Source organism: Lithobates pipiens, unplaced genomic scaffold, assembly GCF_037356315.1.
Source record: "Lithobates pipiens isolate NorthernLeopardFrog02 unplaced genomic scaffold, aLitPip1_a1.2 Scaffold_22, whole genome shotgun sequence".
NCBI lineage: Eukaryota > Metazoa > Chordata > Amphibia > Anura > Ranidae > Lithobates > Lithobates pipiens.
The window spans coordinates 28533389-28552148 of NW_027507784.1; the positions used below are offsets into that span (position 1 = coordinate 28533389).

General features: G+C 43.5%; 2 protein-coding genes across 3 annotated transcripts in view; both read left to right on the forward strand.

Annotated features, from left to right (window-relative positions):
* LOC143923499 (nuclear factor 7, brain-like) overlaps positions 1 to 18760 on the forward strand; it is a 744238-nt gene that overhangs the window by 202355 nt on the left and 523123 nt on the right. The window lies entirely within an intron of this gene.
* The window catches only part of LOC143923496 (nuclear factor 7, brain-like), a 169923-nt gene that overhangs the window by 136507 nt on the left and 14656 nt on the right, over positions 1 to 18760 (forward strand). Inside the window, exon 9 of one of the 2 annotated variants that reach the window (XM_077447194.1) lies at positions 1269 to 2174. The exons of the other annotated variant lie outside the window; for it this stretch is intronic. Coding sequence (XP_077303320.1) covers positions 1269 to 1849 — 581 coding nt within the window. The 3' untranslated portion in view covers positions 1850 to 2174. Of the gene's footprint in view, positions 1 to 1268; positions 2175 to 18760 lie in introns of those variants that run through there. 2 annotated transcript variants of the gene reach the window in all.

An 18760-nucleotide genomic window follows, 5' to 3' on the forward strand; every position in this document is an offset into this window, starting at 1 on the left:
ACAAAATGCATGTTCCATGCGGTGTTTATAAAGTGCCAAGTGAAAAAAAAAAAAAATATATACAGATAACAATCAATCCAATATAACAAAATGCATGTTCCATGCAGTGTTTATAAAGTGCAAATAGTGCTAGCAGCAAAAAAAATGTTACAACACAGGTGAAATGATAAACACATAAAAATAAGGTGCTGGTAATCAGTCTGGGATATTCAGTCCTGTGGACGTGCTGTGTTCTAAGGGGAAGCACTAGCTTTGGACTTCAGTGATCCATGCAGGCATACATGTGCAGTGACTTAATCCTCCTATTTATCCAATACGTGGATAGATGTACCCTTACCTCACGGCTGTGAGGTTACAGCCTTAATAGTATAGGTGGATAACTGGCTCCTGTTCCTGGGATAGGTATGCCTCAATTCTGAGTGAATAAAAACTGCAGTAATAGAGCAACAAGCAGAGTAACGAACGGTGCGTTCCAATGTCCTTCCTATTGTCTCTCTCACTTCCTTCCTTGCGCATTCGTCACCGTCACGTGACTTCTTCAGGGAAATCCGCCCAGGAGATCAGTGGCTATAGCCGCTGGCAATAATCACATGAAAACTTCAACAGGCTGGTTGTACTCAAGTTGATCAACTTTGGTACAATCAACCTCCCCGTACATGGTTCGAATCTCGGCCGGTACAGCAGGCTATGGCCAGCTTTATATGTAGTCTTTCCTCTTAAAACCCCAACTGCCCCCATCCCCTACCCCCCACCCCCCAGAGGCCATTTTAGGAGCTCAGCACAAGTTGGTCACAAAAGTGGTAGTGGTAGAAAAGTGGCTATTGCCGCTGGCATTCGCATGAAAAATCAACTTTGGTATGATCAGCCTGCTCAGACATGGTTCAAATCTCAGCCGGTCCCTGCTGTACCGGCTGAGATTATAGCACTCTGTGGCCAGCTTCATATGTAGCCTTTACTTCCACTTAAATTCCCAACTACCCCCATCCCCTCCCCCTCCAGAGGCTATTTTAGCAGTTTACTCTCAGCACAAGTTGGCCACAAGTATCATGGTCTGTTGTGTTTTGTGGTGGAAAAGCCTGCAGTATTGCTGTGAATAAGGCCATACAAAACCTAGACCATTGCAAGAACATCACTTAGACAAAAACTAATTTCAAGTATGTGCGTAGCTGCAACTTTCCTGATGAACCCATCCTTTAAAGCAACTCTGAAAATAAAAATGAGCAGACCTATTGTAGAAAGCGTACTTTATACTTGTTTGTTTATTACAGAACCTAAGGAGATTTGGATCGTCGGCAACTTTTGGGTGACCCATGCTGCTCAAGTAGCAAAGAAAAGTACCTATGACAAGAATCTGGGACTCTTAGATGACCAGTTTACTGTTCGTTGGATGGAGAAGTCCTTTATGCTGTGGCGTGACTTGGTGCCAGATTTGGAGCGGGCTGCTACCATTCTGGGAGAGCCAAGCATCGTATTCATCCATCTAGGGAGCGGTGATCTGGAAGACCAAAAGTTCATGACATTTACATCTGGTGTGAAAAGAGATTTAGGTCGCCTGACCAAGTCTTACCCAAACACGACCTTTATCTGGTCCGCAGTAATACCCAAAAAGGAGTGGCTGAATACGTACATGGAGCGCAAGAGAAATAAGTTTAATGTTCAAGTGTCCAAATTTGCCAATAAGATTGGAATTCAGGTGGCTTCGTTGAATAAAGTCATAGAGACGTCAAAAGAACATTACCAGAAAAAAGTGTGTGAGGATAAAAACACTTTGCTTGATATTTGCAACACCTTTATTAGTAACCTCAAAGACTCCTTAGAAGTGACAATAGACAAAAAAAAATTTAAATAGAGCCAGTTTAATGCATTGCATATCTTCTAAATCCCAATGGTTATCAATATTGGGACATTTAATTTCAAGGGTCAGTTGGATTTGTGTTTAACAGCATTTCCTAATTGAGGGGGACATATTTAAGGTTACTATAATGGGGAGTATTCGGGGTACCTTATACAGGGTCTGAATATAGATTTTTGTAGCCTTTGATACTTTCCGTCATATACTTGTCTTCACATCTTACAAGCTGTGATCTTTGTTTTCAAGTAATCTTTTTGCTAGAGTAAGACTTCATGGTATTAAACCCTCTAAAGGAAAAAAAAAAATTAAAAGGCACACTTAATTTTTGTTTTCTTGCTGTTCCATCTTTCATTTCAGAAACTCTGGCATGCAGGATTCAGTGTCCTGCATTTTCCCCCTGTAGGGTGCCTAAACCTGCCTTGCAGGTCCCCTTAAGATACCAGCCTTGTAACCCTTGGATGCAATTTCGCATCTAAGACTGCACCCAGACGAGCAGTCACACTTTGTGCTGATGGGCAGGACCACAACCCCTGAAACCAGGACATTCCTCTGTTCCTCCTCAGTTTTGTTTGGCAGTGGCTACCAACATATGGGCCATGAATGTGCTAAACCAGTTTAGAGAGGTTCTGGGAAGGTAAGTAGCAAGCTGCATCTAAAAAGATTGAAAATCGCTTTTTTTTTTTGTGCCAAGATTTATGAAAAATACTTGTTAAATTATAGGCTGGCTGTTTGAAATGGATTACTGATCATTACAGTCAGTGTTTAACCGCATGCCGACCAGCCGCTGCAGTTAGACTGAGGCAACATGGCTCAGCTGCGTGATTCACCGTTGTATGTTGGTACCATAGACGGCCACTAGGGGGCGCGTGCCTGCACGCCCATGGCGCTGATGCGAGTGCCCGATGTTCATGATCACCGCCGGGCTCATGCGATCGATTGGGGCACACCAAGAATTGTGATGTGTGTAAACGGTTTTCGGTTCTCTGGGGGAAGAACAGATCTTCTGTTCATGCTCTGTATGAACAGACTATCTGTCATATCCCCTGCACAGTCCCCCCCCCCCTTCAGTTAGAACACGTACTAGGACACACTTAACCACCTCACTGCCAGTGACATTTTCACAGTAATCAATACAATTTTATAGTAATGATCACTATAAAAATGCCAATGGTCCCAAAAATTTGTCAAAATTGTCCTGTCCGCCATAATGTCGCAGTCCCAATAAAATCGCAGATCGCCACCATTACTAGTAAAAAAAAAAACATAAAAATATCCCCTATTTTAGACGCTATAACTTTTGTGCAAACCAATCAATATACGCTTATTGCGACATTTTTTTTTTTTTTTTTTTTTAAATATGTAGAAGAATACATAAATACACCTAAACTGAGAATTTTTTTTAGATATTTTTGGGGGATATTTATTATAGCAACAAGTAAAAAATATTGCATCTTTTTTTCAAAACACTTTTTTTTTTTTTTTTTTTTTTTTTTTTATAGCACAAAAAAAACTGTACAGGTCATCATATACCACCAAAAGAAAGCTCTATTTGTGAGAAAAAAAAGACGTCAATTTTGTTTGCGCGGTCGTACGCCGTTGCACCCAATCATCATTTAAAGCAATGCAGTACCGAATCGCAAAAGGGGCTCTGGTCAGGAAGGGGGTAAAATCTGGGGCAGAAGTGGTTAATATGTCAGTCCTCAGCATTCACCCCATCTCCAAAATCTAGGTGTTACCTATTGATCTTGTTGATTATTTTACCAGCACTTTAACAACCAAGTTTTCCATTGAAAAGCGATATAAGTGGAAATATAGTCTCATCACATGTGGGAAGAACCTTGGAGGCCTGTAACTTTTTAGAACTTTCACTTCAAATTCTTTTTATTGTTTTGCCCCCCAGGTTATTTATTTTTTCCCATGTCCCTCTGTGCTTTGCAGGCTTAGCTATGAGGTCAGACAGGGCCACCCCCTTCCCCATCCAACAATGTAGCTATCAAGGAAATTGCTGTTTTAGTATTCTGTGCTCAAGGGCCAATTTTGGTTGTATTTTGTGAACCTGTTATTAAAACCTGCTTTCTTTTAACTGAGTTTGTAATTTTTGTGTGTTATTATGAGAATGGTAAACCTATTTTTGAATTAACTGCTTACTGCATTTAGGCAGTATTCCTAACCATACAGTACAAGGCACAGGCCCCTTTAATCATGGGCCCTGGGTTATATGCAGCCATCTTTAGGTGACTGGACACTAACAGAATTGTGGTGAAGCCCATATAATCCCCACTCACCAAGTTTTCTGCTAGTGTCTTTAGGTGATGGACAACCAGACAGGTGGTGTGTGTGTGCTTTTTTTTTTCTGGTTGCTTTCCTCATTCCTCCTAGAAGACCGAGATTCCTTGCTGATGTTTGCCCTGAGAAATCTCATCCCAGATGCTCCTTAAGCCGCAGACATTTTCTCCTGTAGTTTCTGGCTCAGTGCCCACCCACAGAAGACACTGGGTCAGCCTGTGATGTGTTTTTTTTTTTTTTTTTTATAGAACTGGACCCTGCATTTGAGACTAACCCTTGGTACATTTATTTAGTTATTTAGCTGCAGGGTGTGCTACAGGTTCAGAACAGTGGCAATTCACGCCAGTGTGATCCCTGAAGATGCCCTCTGGAGGAGGTTATGGCCTCCTAAAGCGGGGAGTGTCCACCTAATGGTACTCCCCTGAGAAATGGTTCAAAGCCCTGGGATATACCGCATCCTTGTGGGCTACCCCCTTCCTCAATACCCCAATCCCATTCCTGGGAGTAATTCATGGATCCCAGGTCCCTGCTTCCATAGCACAGAGGGGTCGGCAATATGAAATATAAGGTGGAAGCAGTGTTATAAGATGGCTGCCATGCTGCGCCGTGACCATTAGGGTAATCTCGCAAGACAGGTTTGGGTAGGCAGTAGCTTGCACTGTGCATAATCCTGCCCGCGGTCATAAATCGGGACCACCTCAGCCAAGTATCATCTTGAGCACATACTCTGCTTCAACACAAGGCACTCTACTGCTGTTTGCACAACCCTACTTTCCATGTTCGCTATTATCTGGCAGCTATCAGTGATGAGGCAGTACAGCTGAACCCCATCTACTCAGGTTGTAAGTACCTCTCGGGACCACTTATCCCATATGGCAGACATCAGGCACAAGAGAAATGGGAGAGTGGGGCAAGCCAGCAACTTTGTAGATAGGGTCATGACTTGAATCAGATTTACTCAAGTAACTGTTTCAGGTACTCTGGACCTCAATCTCCACTGAAAGGAAACTGGTTGCTCACTGCAGTCACCGGGACTGCAGCAATCAATCCGTATGTAAAAAAAATAAAAACGATCATCCCCGTGTCATTGCAGTGCTCTATATGGTGATTATAGGCACTGACTGCTGCATTGATGACACTGAATGCCAGTACACCAGTACAGTGTCACCATATTGTCAATGGAGCAAGTGCAGTGGCATAGAAATGTTTTTCTGCTCTCCTGGTGATATAGGATCTCCAAAAATAGGTGATTTGTGCTCCTTGAAAGCTCAGAAGCGCTCCTTGGATTTTGGGCCTCTTTGCTAGATTGTGAAAGTTCCACACATGGTATCTCCATACTCAGGAGACATAGCAGAATGTTTTGGGGTGTAATTGTAAGTATGCCTGTCCTGCATGTTAGACAACTTTTTATAATGACAACTTTGGGAGAATATAATTTTATTTCTTTTTCATACATCATGGAACAGTCAGACTAATATTCATTACCTGCTGTGTTATACTCCATCATTAGGTGAATGGACAATGGGACGGTTTATTTGAGCTCTCTGAGGGCCAGGTCTTTAATGCCACAAACGGTTCCAAAAATGAATCAAGGGAATGACCAATCGGACCCATTTGACACAGGCTTTTATGCTTAGATAAATGGTACCTGAGCCTCACAAAGAAGACCAGATCCTACAAGGTTTTGCCTGTAATGTGGCCTCCGGGTGCTGGACCCTGCGGAGTGGAAATCCTGGACACTACAGAGCTAAGGCATTTCCTGCAGGGTGCTGTACAGGTCCAAGGGAGTGAACCCTAAACATGAGTACCCATTCCTTGAGGGTTCAAGTGACAGGAACCCGCCGTGAAGGATGAAGATTGGGTCCTTAGCTTCTAAGTGACCCTGCTCCTGGATGGGTAAGTGAAACCCCTTTATTATTGTGAGGTGTCCCCCTGATTGTAACAATGCGTCAAGCTAGCCAAGGCTAGGCTGGACACCTGTGTGTGGTAACCATACGGGGAAGTTCAGGGCTAGCTGTGGGTGTTTGCAAAGTGTACCTTTTCTGCTTGTCTGTTTTACCTGCATGACTGTGCGCTATTTCGCCCTGGTTCGCCATGGCGCAGGTGCGTTTGCAAAAGCGCTGCTGGACTCAGTAGTTTGGCAGCCAAGGCGCATGCGGCTTCGCTGCACATGCGCTATAGCCTTTATCTGTGCGCACGAAGATTTGCATCGTATGCGAATACAGTCACGCTTGCCGAGACCGCGCATATGCATAGAATGTTTCGGCGCACACCCAGCTTATTTAAGCTGTGCAGGCCAAGCATGTGGTGCTTCCAGAAGGCTGCTGTGAGACACAGAGCAGACTCTGAACAGACACATGCAGCGATTCATTTTTCCTTACCCAGATCACGTGAGTCACCAGGTGTTGCTTGGCAGGCTAACTGTGCTTAGCAGGATTGTTGCATAGGGGCTTGGTGAGCTCTATTAAACGGTCTCCCTTGTGAGGTGTTTTAACCACACCCAAGTACTTTGTGGCATTGAAGACTTCCAAAAAGAGGAGTTGGACTAACACCATATGGAAGGGCACACCTATGTCATCAGCAGTTCCTGATGAACCTAGTGTTGTATGCCCTGAAAGACCAGAGGCTCAAAGGCAATCTGAGCCTCTGCGCCTATCTGGTATTATGCCTACAGTGAACGCTGCTGCTTCACTCTTACTGAGGATGAACTGTCCTCAGCCCTAGCCGGGTTAGAACACAGGATTGCCGGAATGATTGCCTCCATCCCGCAGGGTGGCAGGAAGCATGACAGATCCCCCTCCCTGGAGTCTTCTAGTGTGGAGCAGGTATGGATTGAGGCTGGGCAAGGCCTGAAAGCTCAGGATTTGGTTGAGTGCAGGGCAGATGAGTCTGCTTCCAAGCAATCTGGACAAGATATCAAGTCATTTGCCTCTGTTGCTCAGGCTTTTGTTCCTGACTCTGACTGAAATGGTTCATTCTGCCTTTAAGTTGCCTTTTGCAGAGGTGACTGAGTGCCCCTGGTCTCTCTGAAACCTTTTCAGGTCGTACAGACTTTCCCGGTACACCCCCTGCTGGAACAGGCGGTGTATGCTGAATGGGAACATCCTGACAGGACACTTGCCTCCTAAAAGTTTTCCCTTTTATCTCCCATGGATGAAGAGTTAATTAGAAAAGGGAGCATGCCAGCCGCGATGCAGCAGTTTCTTCCTTAAACAAGTACTTGTAGTTATTAAAGGCTTCCTTTTCTTTGGCCAGTTTAGCTTTTCAGCCAGCTGTTGCAGCAATTGGTATTTGCCAGTCCGTAAAGTATCAGGTCAAATGGCTGGATAGGCCTAACCAGGAGGCTGATCTGCCTGAAAGTAAAACCGATATTCCTTGAGCGTTGTTTTGCTGTTGCTTTAAAGAATTCAATACAGCAGGTTTCTCATCTGGCTCTCTTGTCTGTACATATGTGCAGACTTTTATGGCTTAAGAACTGGTCAGCCGAGCTTCCTTGTAACAGTCTCCCTTGTGCTGTGTTTTAACTACACCCAAGTACTGTTTGCGGAATTGAATGTCTTCCAAAGAGAGGAGTGGGACTAACACAATAGGGAAGATAGTGTTATGGGGAACATTTATTCTGTGATTTGAATAAATATAGCCAAAAGATTTTCGCAGGGAAGAGTTCTCTACTTCCTGTGAAGAAAAGACCAAATGTACCATGTTTAAAAACCCAGGGACTGTTTCCTCAAATGTCGTCTGTGTTAGGGTGGTTCTGACGCCAACATGGCGCTAGGGCCAGGGGCAAGCCCCTTAAACCCAGCACCAAACCCTTCTTTTGAGGGGATGCTCCCATTTCATTGGGTGGGCGAAGGCTGGTGCACTTTGCGGACATTTGGGAAAACAACAATTCAGGATGAGTCGGTCACCTCAATTATCTCACGGTTGCAAGCTGGAATTCCCCCTCAGCTTTCGAAGATCCAGCATTCCCTCAAATCCTCCAAAAATTTATTGTTTCAGGCACTACATCTAGTCCATCAAGAAGTGATTGTAGAGGTTCCTGTATGAATACAGAAAAGTCAGCCTTGAGACCAACTCAAAGTCTAAGATATTTAGGTCTGATTTTAAATAGTCTATGCAAGAGTATTCTTGCTACACCTGTAAGGATCTGTGTCCTGAAGGATCGGGTGTACCAGACAACCCTCCATCTCCGAATGAGTCTTCTAGGGAGGATGCCCTATACCCAGTTCCATTCCAGGCCTTTACAACAAGACATCTTGGCTTGGAACAGAGGAAGAAAAGACCTGGATTATCCAATATGCTTATCTCCTCAGGCATGCTTAAGCCTAAACTGGCGGTTGCAGGATCCGAACCTGCGAAAAAAAATAATTTCTCCTATTAACTTGGAGAGTGCTGACTACAGGTACCAGTGTCTGACTGGGGAGCATCCTTAGACGGGTTCACAGCTCAGGGGAAATGGTCAGGGACAGAGCAGACCCTGTCCATCAACATTCTAGAATTGCAGGCAGTACATCTGGCCCTGCAGTCCTGGACGGTGGAGCTTCAGGACTGACCCATCAGGGTTCAGTCCGATCAAGCCACGGCAGTGGCATATATAAACCACCAAGGGTGGTACCAGGAGTTCAGCTCTGAAGGAGGTGAACTACATACTAGCCTGGACAGAAGGACGTGCCGATTATGTCGGCAGTCCATATCCCGGGAGTAACGAACTGAAAGGCAGATTATCTCAGCCACCAGCCTGGGAGAATGGTCCCTACACACAGAGTTGTTCCAGGAAATTAAATTGCCTTTGAGTGCAATTAGAGGTCAGGATTCAGCCCTATCAGTATTCTTCCAAAGGCCTTTAGTCTACCATTCACTGATCCAAACCTTTATGCAAGGGAAAACTCACTTGCTTGCCCCCATTAGGTCACCTGTGTCCTTGGAACTTGAACTTGGAGCTCTCTGTTACAGAAACAATCATTTGAACCTATTAAGGAAATTCCATTAGACTTGCTGTCACACAAGCTAGCCTTCCTGACACATCACCACAGGAAAAAATTTCAAAAGCTGCGCCAAAAACCAAAATATACTGCCTACATGATAAAAATTATAATAGTAATAAAGAATAAATTTATTTAAATCACTTTACATACAAAATGAGTGAATAAAGTAACATAAATAGTAATACATCAAATTAAGACGAAAAAGCAAACAAAAGTTCATAAAGTCCTCTGCTGCGATTCTTTCCAGGACACCACGGTGAATCCACTCAAAACAGCAAACAAGTGCCCATCACCGAGAAGTGAATGTGCTTACCAAATGGAAGCTTAATCAAAAGCCTTGTAAACAAATCATCAATATCCTTCTTATGGTTTGCGCTCTTAGATCAGCTAACCCAAATGAATGGCAACGTTCTCATAAATTTATCCCTCGTTCATCGATCCAAAAAACATTTCTAACAGTGGCTCCAAAGAAAAGAGGAAACCCACATAGTGTAATACTGTTTTGTTAATTTATTTAAAACGTAAATTTTGCACTTACATGGACATCCATTCAAATACAGCATAAAACAATAGAAAGCCGGCCGGCATTCAGAAGCCCGTCCTCCCCTCGTGCAACGTGGTGGCATCTCTGCGTGCCTTTCCAGACGCGTTTCATCACAAATGACGTTGTCAATGGGGAACGGGCATCGCAGCGACGCACCACCATTTGTAGCCAAACCTCGTTCTGAGATGCGAGATCCGGCCGAGCTCCACCATTTTAATTAATGGCAAATACCCATAACAATACCCGATTGGATGAGAAACCAATCAAAAAGGAAACCCTCCGTACCTCATATGCAAATATGGGTAGCTGTATATCCCTACAGGAAATGGAGGTCAAAAAAATCAAGGAAGATTTCATTATTCTAATATATGACTACCCCCTTTATGATGAGAAAGACCAAAAATGTGTGTATTAAATTAGGAAAAAACTTATATATAAAAATAAAATATGTAATTTCAATTACTAATAGATCCCTGACCCTAAATGAGTCTATAACACATATCCCTACTGGTATTGTTATATTGTGCACCTAATCTAATACCTGTGCTCAATGAAGTGAATGTGATAAATTTGTTTTTTTTTTTTTTTTTTTTTTTGTGATCACACGCAACAAAATACTGCATGTAGAAACACAGTACCAACTATATATTAGGCATTATTTAATGATTAAATGAGTCAATAAATTAATTCACTGATTAATGTAAATATAAAAATAAAAAAATCTTTAAAAAAATAAAAATTTTTTTTTTTAAACCTATATATTTATAATGAATTCACCATGATTGATGTGAATATAAAAATGAAAAATACAAACATATGTATTATTTCAATGCATAATAATCAGTGGGTAATTTGATCTGTAAGATGACCGAAATTAATATATCCAGTTGCTGACCGCCGCACGCCGATGTACGTCGGTAGAATGGCACGGGCAGGCATAAGGACATACATGTACGTCCCTTGCCTCCCGCGGGTCGGGGGCCCGATCGGGCCCCCGCCCGGTGCCTGCGGCGGTCAGTTTTCGTCCGGGAGCGATCCGGGACGAGGGGGCGGCCATTCATTCATGGCCACCCCCTCGCGATCGCTCCCGACGAATAGAAATCCCCCGTGACATCACTTCCTCTCCTGTAATGTAAACACAGGAGAGGAAGTGATGTATTCTCTCCTCCGTGTCGGTATTTTTCGTTCCGACACGGAGGAGAGCGGATCGGTGAGTTGCACCAACACTCTACACACACAGTAGAACATGCCAGGCACACTCACACCCCCCCTTTACCCCCCGATCACCCCCCCAATTACCCCTGCCCCCCAGTCACAGTGACACCAATGTCATTTTTTTTTTTTTTTTTTTTGCATTGGTGTCATTTGTGACTGTAATAACTGTTAGGGCAGTTAGGGTTAGCCCCCTTTAGTTCTAATGTACCCCCCTAACCCCCCCAATAAAGGTTTAACCCCGTGATCACCCCCCGTCACCAGTGTCACTAAGGCTGGGTTCACATTGCAGCGGTTTATGAGAACGAATGTGATTCGCACCGCACTGCAGTGCAAATCACATCCGATCTCTGTGCGATTCGAGTTCAGCCATTCGCCGCACCTGCCGCAAATTCGCACGGGACCCTTTTTTTGGCCCGCAGCAGAATCGGATCGCATGGGTGTTCACACCATGCGATCCGAGTTTGCAGATCGCACTGCGATATGCGAACTGATCTGGGGGTGTCAGTAACATTTCACTGACACTTCCAGCAGTTCGCATAGGGCAGTGTGAACTGCCGCCGGGAGGCATGCGATGCGGGAACCCGCCGCGGATTCGCGGCGTTTCCGCATCGCTCCAGTGTGAACCCAGCCTAATAAGCGATCATTTTTCTGATCGCCGTATTAGTGTCACAGGTGACGCTAGTTAGGCAGGTAGGTATTTAGGTTCGCCGCAGCTTTTTATAGCGCCAGGGACCCCCATATACTACCGCATAAAGCCCCCTGATTGCCCCCTAGTTAACCCTTTCACCAGTGATCACCATATAACTGTTACAGGTGACGCTGGTTGGTTAGTTATTTTTTTATAGTTTCAGGGCACCCGCCATTTATTACCTAATAAAGGTTTAACCCCCTGATCACCCGGCGGGTGTTATTTGTGACTAATAACTGTTAGGGCAGTTAGGGTTAGCCCCCTTTAGTTCTAAGGTACCCCCCTAACCCCCCCAATAAAGGTTTAACCCCGTGATCACCCCCCGTCGCCAGTGTCACTAAGGCTGGGTTCACATTGCAGCGGTTTATGAGAACGGATGTGATTCGCACCGCACTGCAGTGCAAATCACATCCGATCTCTGTGCGATTCGAGTTCAGCCATTCGCCGCACCCGCCGCAAATTCGCACGGGACCCTTTTTTTGGCCCGCAGCAGAATCGGATCGCATGGGTGTTCACACCATGCGATCCGAGTTTGCAGATCGCACTGCGATATGCGAACTGATCTGGGGGTGTCAGTAACATTTCACTGACACTCCCAGCAGTTCGCATAGGGCAGTGTGAACTGCCGCCGGGAGGCATGCGATGCGTGGAACCCGCCGCGCATTCGTGGCGTTCCCGCATCGCTCCAGTGTGAACCCAGCCTAATAAGCGATCGTTTTTCTGATCGCTGTATTAGTGTCACAGGTGACGCTAGTTAGGCAGGTAGGTATTTAGGTTCGCTGCAGCTTTTTATAGCGCCAGGGACCCCCATATACTACCGCATAAAGCCCCCTGATTGCCCCCTAGTTAACCCTTTCACCAGTGATCACCATATAACTGTTACAGGTGACGCTGGTTGGTTAGTTATTTTTTTATAGTTTCAGGGCACCCGCCATTTATTACCTAGTCTCACTAGTGTACCCCTAAATTTAGGGGTGTCTACTTTCCAAAATGGGGTCATTTGGGGGGGGTTTGTGCCATCTTGGCATTTTATGGCCTTCAAAACTGTAACGCCCTTAGAAAGCCTGAAGGCGGTGCTTGGTTTTCGGGGCCCCGTACGCGGCTAGGCTCCCAAAAAGTCCCACATATGTGGTATCCCCGTACTCAGGAGAAGCAGCAGAATTTATTTTGGGGTGTCATTTCACATATGCCCATGGCATGCGTGAGCAATATATCATTTAGTGACAACTTTGTGGGAAAAAAAAAAAAAAAAAAAGTTTGTAATTTTCCCGCAACTTGTGGCAAAATATAAAATATTCCATGGACTCAACATGCCTCTCAGCAAATAGCTTGGGGTGTCTACTTTCTAAAATGGGGTCATTTGTGGGGGTTTTGTGCCATCTTGGCATTTTATGGCCTTCAAAACTGTAATAGGTAGTGAGAAGTGAACTCAAAAATTTACGCCCTTAGAAAGCCTGAAGGCGGTGCTTGGTTTTCGGGGCCCCGTACGCGGCTAGGCTCCCAAAAAGTCCCACATATGTGGTATCCCCGTACTCAGGAATTTTGGGGTGTCATTTCACATATGCCCATAGCATGTGTGAGCAATATATCATTTAGTGACAACTTTGTGTAAAAAAAAAAAAAAAAATTTTTTTTTTTGTCATTATTCAATCGCTTGAGGCAAAAAAATAAAATATTCAATGGGCTCAACATGCCTCTTATCAATTTCCTTAGGGGGTCTACTTTCCAAAATGGGGTCATTTGGGGGGGTTTTGTACTGCCCTGCCATTTTAGCACCTCAAGAAATGAGATAGGCAGTCGTAAACTAAAAGCTGCGTAAATTCCAGAAAACGTACCTTAGTTTGTAGATGTGACAACTTTTGCGCAAACCAATAAATATACAATTGACTTTTTTTTTACCAAAGACATGTGGCTGAATACATTTTGGCCTAAATGTATGACTAAAATTGAGTTTATTGGATTTTTCTAATAACAAAAAGTAGAAAATATCATTTTTTTTCAAAATTTGCGGTCTTTTTACGTTTATATCGCAAAAAATAAAAATCGCAGAGGCAATCAAATACCATCAAAAGAAAGCTCTATTTGTGGGAAGAAAAGGACGCAAATTTTGTTTGGGTACAACATTGCATGACCGCGCAATTACCAGTTAAAGCAGCGCAGTGCCAAAGTGTAAAAAGACCTCTGGTCATTTACCAGCAAAATGGTCCGGTCTGAAAGTGGTTAAAGATCTCCCCAACAAAAAAATCACCTCCATAATTTCCTAATGACACAATTGTCAAAAAGAGGGCCCTCGAGCATCCCAGAACGGGTTAGAAAAAGTATAATGGAAAAAAACAGGTCTCCTGGACCTCATTAAACCACATACATAAAATATATAAATTAAAAATGTATAATAAAAGAATCAAAACAAAACAAAATCAAGAATTGTCTATAAAAGCATTAACATCAGTGTCGATGTTAAGTCCATGTGGAGCATATGATTTTAAACGATGGATCCAGGCCATTTCAAGCTTTGAAATATCTCTCACCAGAGAACTCCCACGCCAATGGGGTTTGAACTTATCTATCCCTAAAAATAGAGTTTTAGAAGGATCCTTATGAGCTGTCAAATAATGTTTGGACACAGAATGATTAGGAAAACCTATCAATATATTTGTAATATGCTCATTGAGTTGTACCTGTAATGGGCGTTTAGTCCGTCCCACATATTGCCCACACGGGCACTGCAACATGTAGACCACCCCTGTTGTAGAACATGTAATACATGGCTTAATGGCATAATCCAACCCTGTAACTGTACTACTAAATGTCGTGGTAAGTCTCCAAAGCCCTAGATTTAAAGAGCAGACCCTACATCTCCCACATTTATAAAAACCAGTTAATTGATCGAAAAAACCTTTGCTTCTCACAGGTGGATCAATAACATTTGGTGCCAATCGATTTCGTAACGATGGAGCGCCCTTAAACACTATTTTTGGTCTCTCAGATACATTTCTCAAGGCAGCATCACTCCCAACAATATGCCAATGTTTATTGATCAACTTTTTTTTATACTCCTCTGCTGGAACGAGTAAGTGGTTACAAAGGGGACACTTCCCTGAATGGCATTTTCCCGTGGGCCTTTCTCAACCAACAGATCATCACGATCCATATTGGTCACCTCATTGATAGTATCAGACAGAAAATCCTGTTGGTAACCTTTCTCCAGAAACCTAGAAGTGAGGACTTCGGCCTGTGTGAGGAATTCACCCACTTCTGAACAGTTGCGTCTTAGCCTAATATATTGACTTTTAGGAATCGACCTAAGCCAAGGGGTGTAGTGGCAACTATCAGTGGGAATAAAGGAGTTCCTATCTGTATCCTTAAAGAACGTGGAGGTAACCAACTGATCATCCTTTATGGAGATTACGAGGTCTAAAAAATAAATTTTTAGTTGACTCATCTCGTAATTGAGATGTATGCCCCTTTGGTTTCTATTCAAGGATTCTAAAAACTCCTTCAGATCATGATCATGGCCATCCCACAGGAGGACATCGTCATCTATATACCTAGCCCATAAGGCTATTTGTGGTATATTATGGGCATACATGACGTCTTCCTCCCACTTTGCCATAAAGAGATTTGCCAAACTAGGGGCATATTTTGCTCCCATGGTCTGTCTATAATATTGGCCTCCAAACCAAAAATAATTATGGGAGGCTGCAAATTCAAGCAAGGACATAAGAAACGCCACTTGTTGTCCGGAAAGACCAGAGTCCCTGTCTAAATAAGTAACTAAATAAGGACTGCCTCAAAGCCCAAGTTATGTGAAATAATTGTGTATAAGGAGGCCACATCTGCTGTGACCATCCAAATACCAGGTTTGAGAGACATACCTCTCAGAAGATTAATGATGTGCCTCAAATCTTTAACATAAGAGGGCATTTTCTGGACCATCACCACATGAGGCATTGTTGCATACATCAGCGTGAAAGCAGTAATTCTAGGACCATCATTCATGATTAGGGCCAGCCATAGACGTTTTCTGCTGAACTGGCTGAGATTCAATCCATTAATGAGCAGGCTGAATGTGCCAAGTTGATTGATCAACTTTGGTACAACCAGCCTGCTCGTTTCACTTGTGATGATTGCAAGCTGCTGCTATAGCCTCCAGCGATAATCAGTCTTTCCCTACCTGGAGAAGACAATTGCTCGACAGGAGTGATACCCCTGTCAACACTGTATTGATGGGGGAATCGTGCAGATTTTTTTTGGTTGCAGGAAAGAAATTTGCAGTCTGCCTAACTCTACACTGATGATCTATAAAAGCTTGTAAAGCCTCACATTAAGGTACAATAGTCTTGACATGTTTGGTGTCCATTTACTCGCCACATTATATTTTTTTTATATTTTACCAAAAAATTGGGCCTTGTATTTGTGTGCTCCAAAAAAACATATTGGTGTATTTTGTCCTGAAAATTTGCATTTGATAAATCAGTTGCACAAATGTTAGCAAAAAAACATAGTATGCAAAAACCACTATTTTATTCTCCAGGGTTTCTGCCTTCAGAAAACATATTGGGGGTTATTTACAAAAGGCAAATCCACTTTGCACTGCAAGTGCACTTGGAAGTAAAGTCGTCGTAGATCCGAGGGGGACATGCAAGGAAAAAAAACCCCACAGCATTTTAGCTTGCACATGATTGGTTGATAAAATCAGCAGAGCTTCCACTCATTTCAGATCTACCCCTTAGATTTGGAGCAAGTGCACTTTCAGCGGAAAGTGGATTTGCCTTTCGTAAATAACCCCCATTGTGTATTGGGGTAATTTTTTAACAAAAAAAAAAATGCGGATTTTAACATTTAAATTAGAAAATTGCCCCGGACAGCAAGTGGTTAAAGTGGCAGTTCACACTCAGCTTTCTGAAACTGGCTAAAATCTTAGCAAATGTTTTATAAAAGTTAGTACGCATTGCTCTAATAAAAGAAAGCCTTTGGGAGCTATATTTAAAAAAAAAAAAAAAAGCACTAATGGGTTTGGCGCTTCAGCAGCAGCTAAACTGTAATATTAGTTGTGGTTGGACTCTTCCTTCAAGGCGACATCTATAAAGAAAAAAATGAATACATCTATTTTAGGAAGCACACATTACCACTACCAAGGCTTGTTTATAAAACACATGTAAGACAAATGGTGAAATTAAGCCATGAACTTGGTACTGGCTTTTAAGAGCCGGCAAAGGGCTTTCTTATAAAGGTCGAGGCAGTTCTGGAGCTGCCCATTTTTTATAAGGCTCTCAAAGTGCATCAGCCCCCTTTCTGGCGGCACCCATAGTGATTCCCAGGCTCTCTGGTTCCTCTAGCTTGCTCAGTGATAGCAGGGGGAACTCTGGCAAAATCCATTCCCCAATGCCTCCTGCGACCATTAACCTAGGGAGCAATGTGTTATGCCATTTCCATGGGTCACTGCTGTCCTAGGCTAGTGTAGCTGCGTATACAGCTTTTTAAGCACAATCTGTGTTTGATTAGTTGTCTTGGAAGGCAGGGGAGACACAATGAGTCTAAATCCCAAATGTCTCCATAAAGAGTACCTGTCAGGAAGGGCATGACCGCAGACAAGATAGGCAACAGGCTCCCTTGTAATGGGATACTTTGTGGCATTCGTGTAGTAATGGCTTTCTTCTGGTGACTTGACCATGCAGCCTATCTTTCTTCAGGTGCCTCCTTATTGTGCATCTTGAAACAGCCACACCATGTTTTCAGAGTGTCCTGTATTTCACCTGAAGTTGTTTGTGAGTTTTTCTTTTCATCCCTAAAAATTTTCCTGGCAGTTATGGCTGAAATTTTAGTTGGTCTACCTGACTGTTTCAACAGAACCCCCATTTTCCACTTGAGTAGAGTTTGAACACTGCTGATTGGCATTCTCAATACCTTGGATATCTTTTTGATATCCCTTTCCTGTATTATACAGTTCAACTACCTTTTTCTGTAGATCCTTTAAAAATTATTTTGCTTTCCCCATGACTCAGAATCCAGAAATGTCAGTGCAGTACTGGTTGAAAGATACAAGGGTCTGCCAGGAGTCCAGAAACTCATTGACTTTTTATACACACAAACAGATCACAGGTGAGGATGGTTACCTTTAATATAGGGGTGCATCGAATGGGTTTTTTGGTGCTGAAACCGATACCGAAAATGAAAAATACACTAGGCCGGAAACCGATACCGAAACAGCACCGATACCAAAAATGACTGTTTTTAAAAAATATTTTCATACAGCAGATGGCCAGAGACTGCAGGCATGCTACAGGAGATGGCCAGAGACTGCAGGCATGCTACAGGAGATGGCCAGAGACTGCAGGCATGCTACAGGAGATGGCCAGAGACTGCAGGCATGCTACAGGAGATGGCCAGAGACTGCAGGCATGCTACAGGAGATGGCCAGAGACTGCACGCATGCTACAGGAGATGGCCAGAGACTGCACGCATGCTACAGGAGATCAAAGCAGCCTCACCAGTTCCCCTCATACAGTCTGCCTGATAAAAATACATGCACAGTGTTTTCCAGTTTCCGGTGTGGAAACTGACTGCATGGTGTGAACTGACTGCATGGTGTGAACTAGAGCCATTGGAATACATGGAAAACACTGTATGCATTTTGTGCAAAAAAAAAAAACACACGGAACTGCATCTGGTGTGAACTGGCCCCAAGCAAGCTACCTGGTTTCGTTCTAACAGATTTCTATTGGGAATGATCATATCGTTACCTCTACTAGAAATAACTTAACCCTTCCCCATTCTATCACATGGCGATAAAAACCTAGCTGGGTCAAAATCAAGATTTTATTTTTATATGGTCAATAAAGGGAGTACAGCCTTTGTCCTGTGACCTGGTTTATATAGCATGGCTACATTCACACAAGTGGCCAGAGGTAGATAGTTTCAGAGGCAAACAAATGACTATTTTGGATGCAGCAGCACTGTGGGCACAAAAAAAACTTGTGATTTAGCCGCGGACAAAACTCTGCAATGCTTGCCCTGGGCACACTTTCCCCCTCATGCAGCTTGCCAGTATCTGAATGCAGCCTTACCCATGCCTGGATCAGAGCGGTGATCTCCGTGTGTAACGGAGCTGTGCATTGAATTGCCCGGGCGGCTGCAGTAACAATGTTCCGCCTCCTGTAATCATGTCAGGCTGATTCAATGTCCCACCT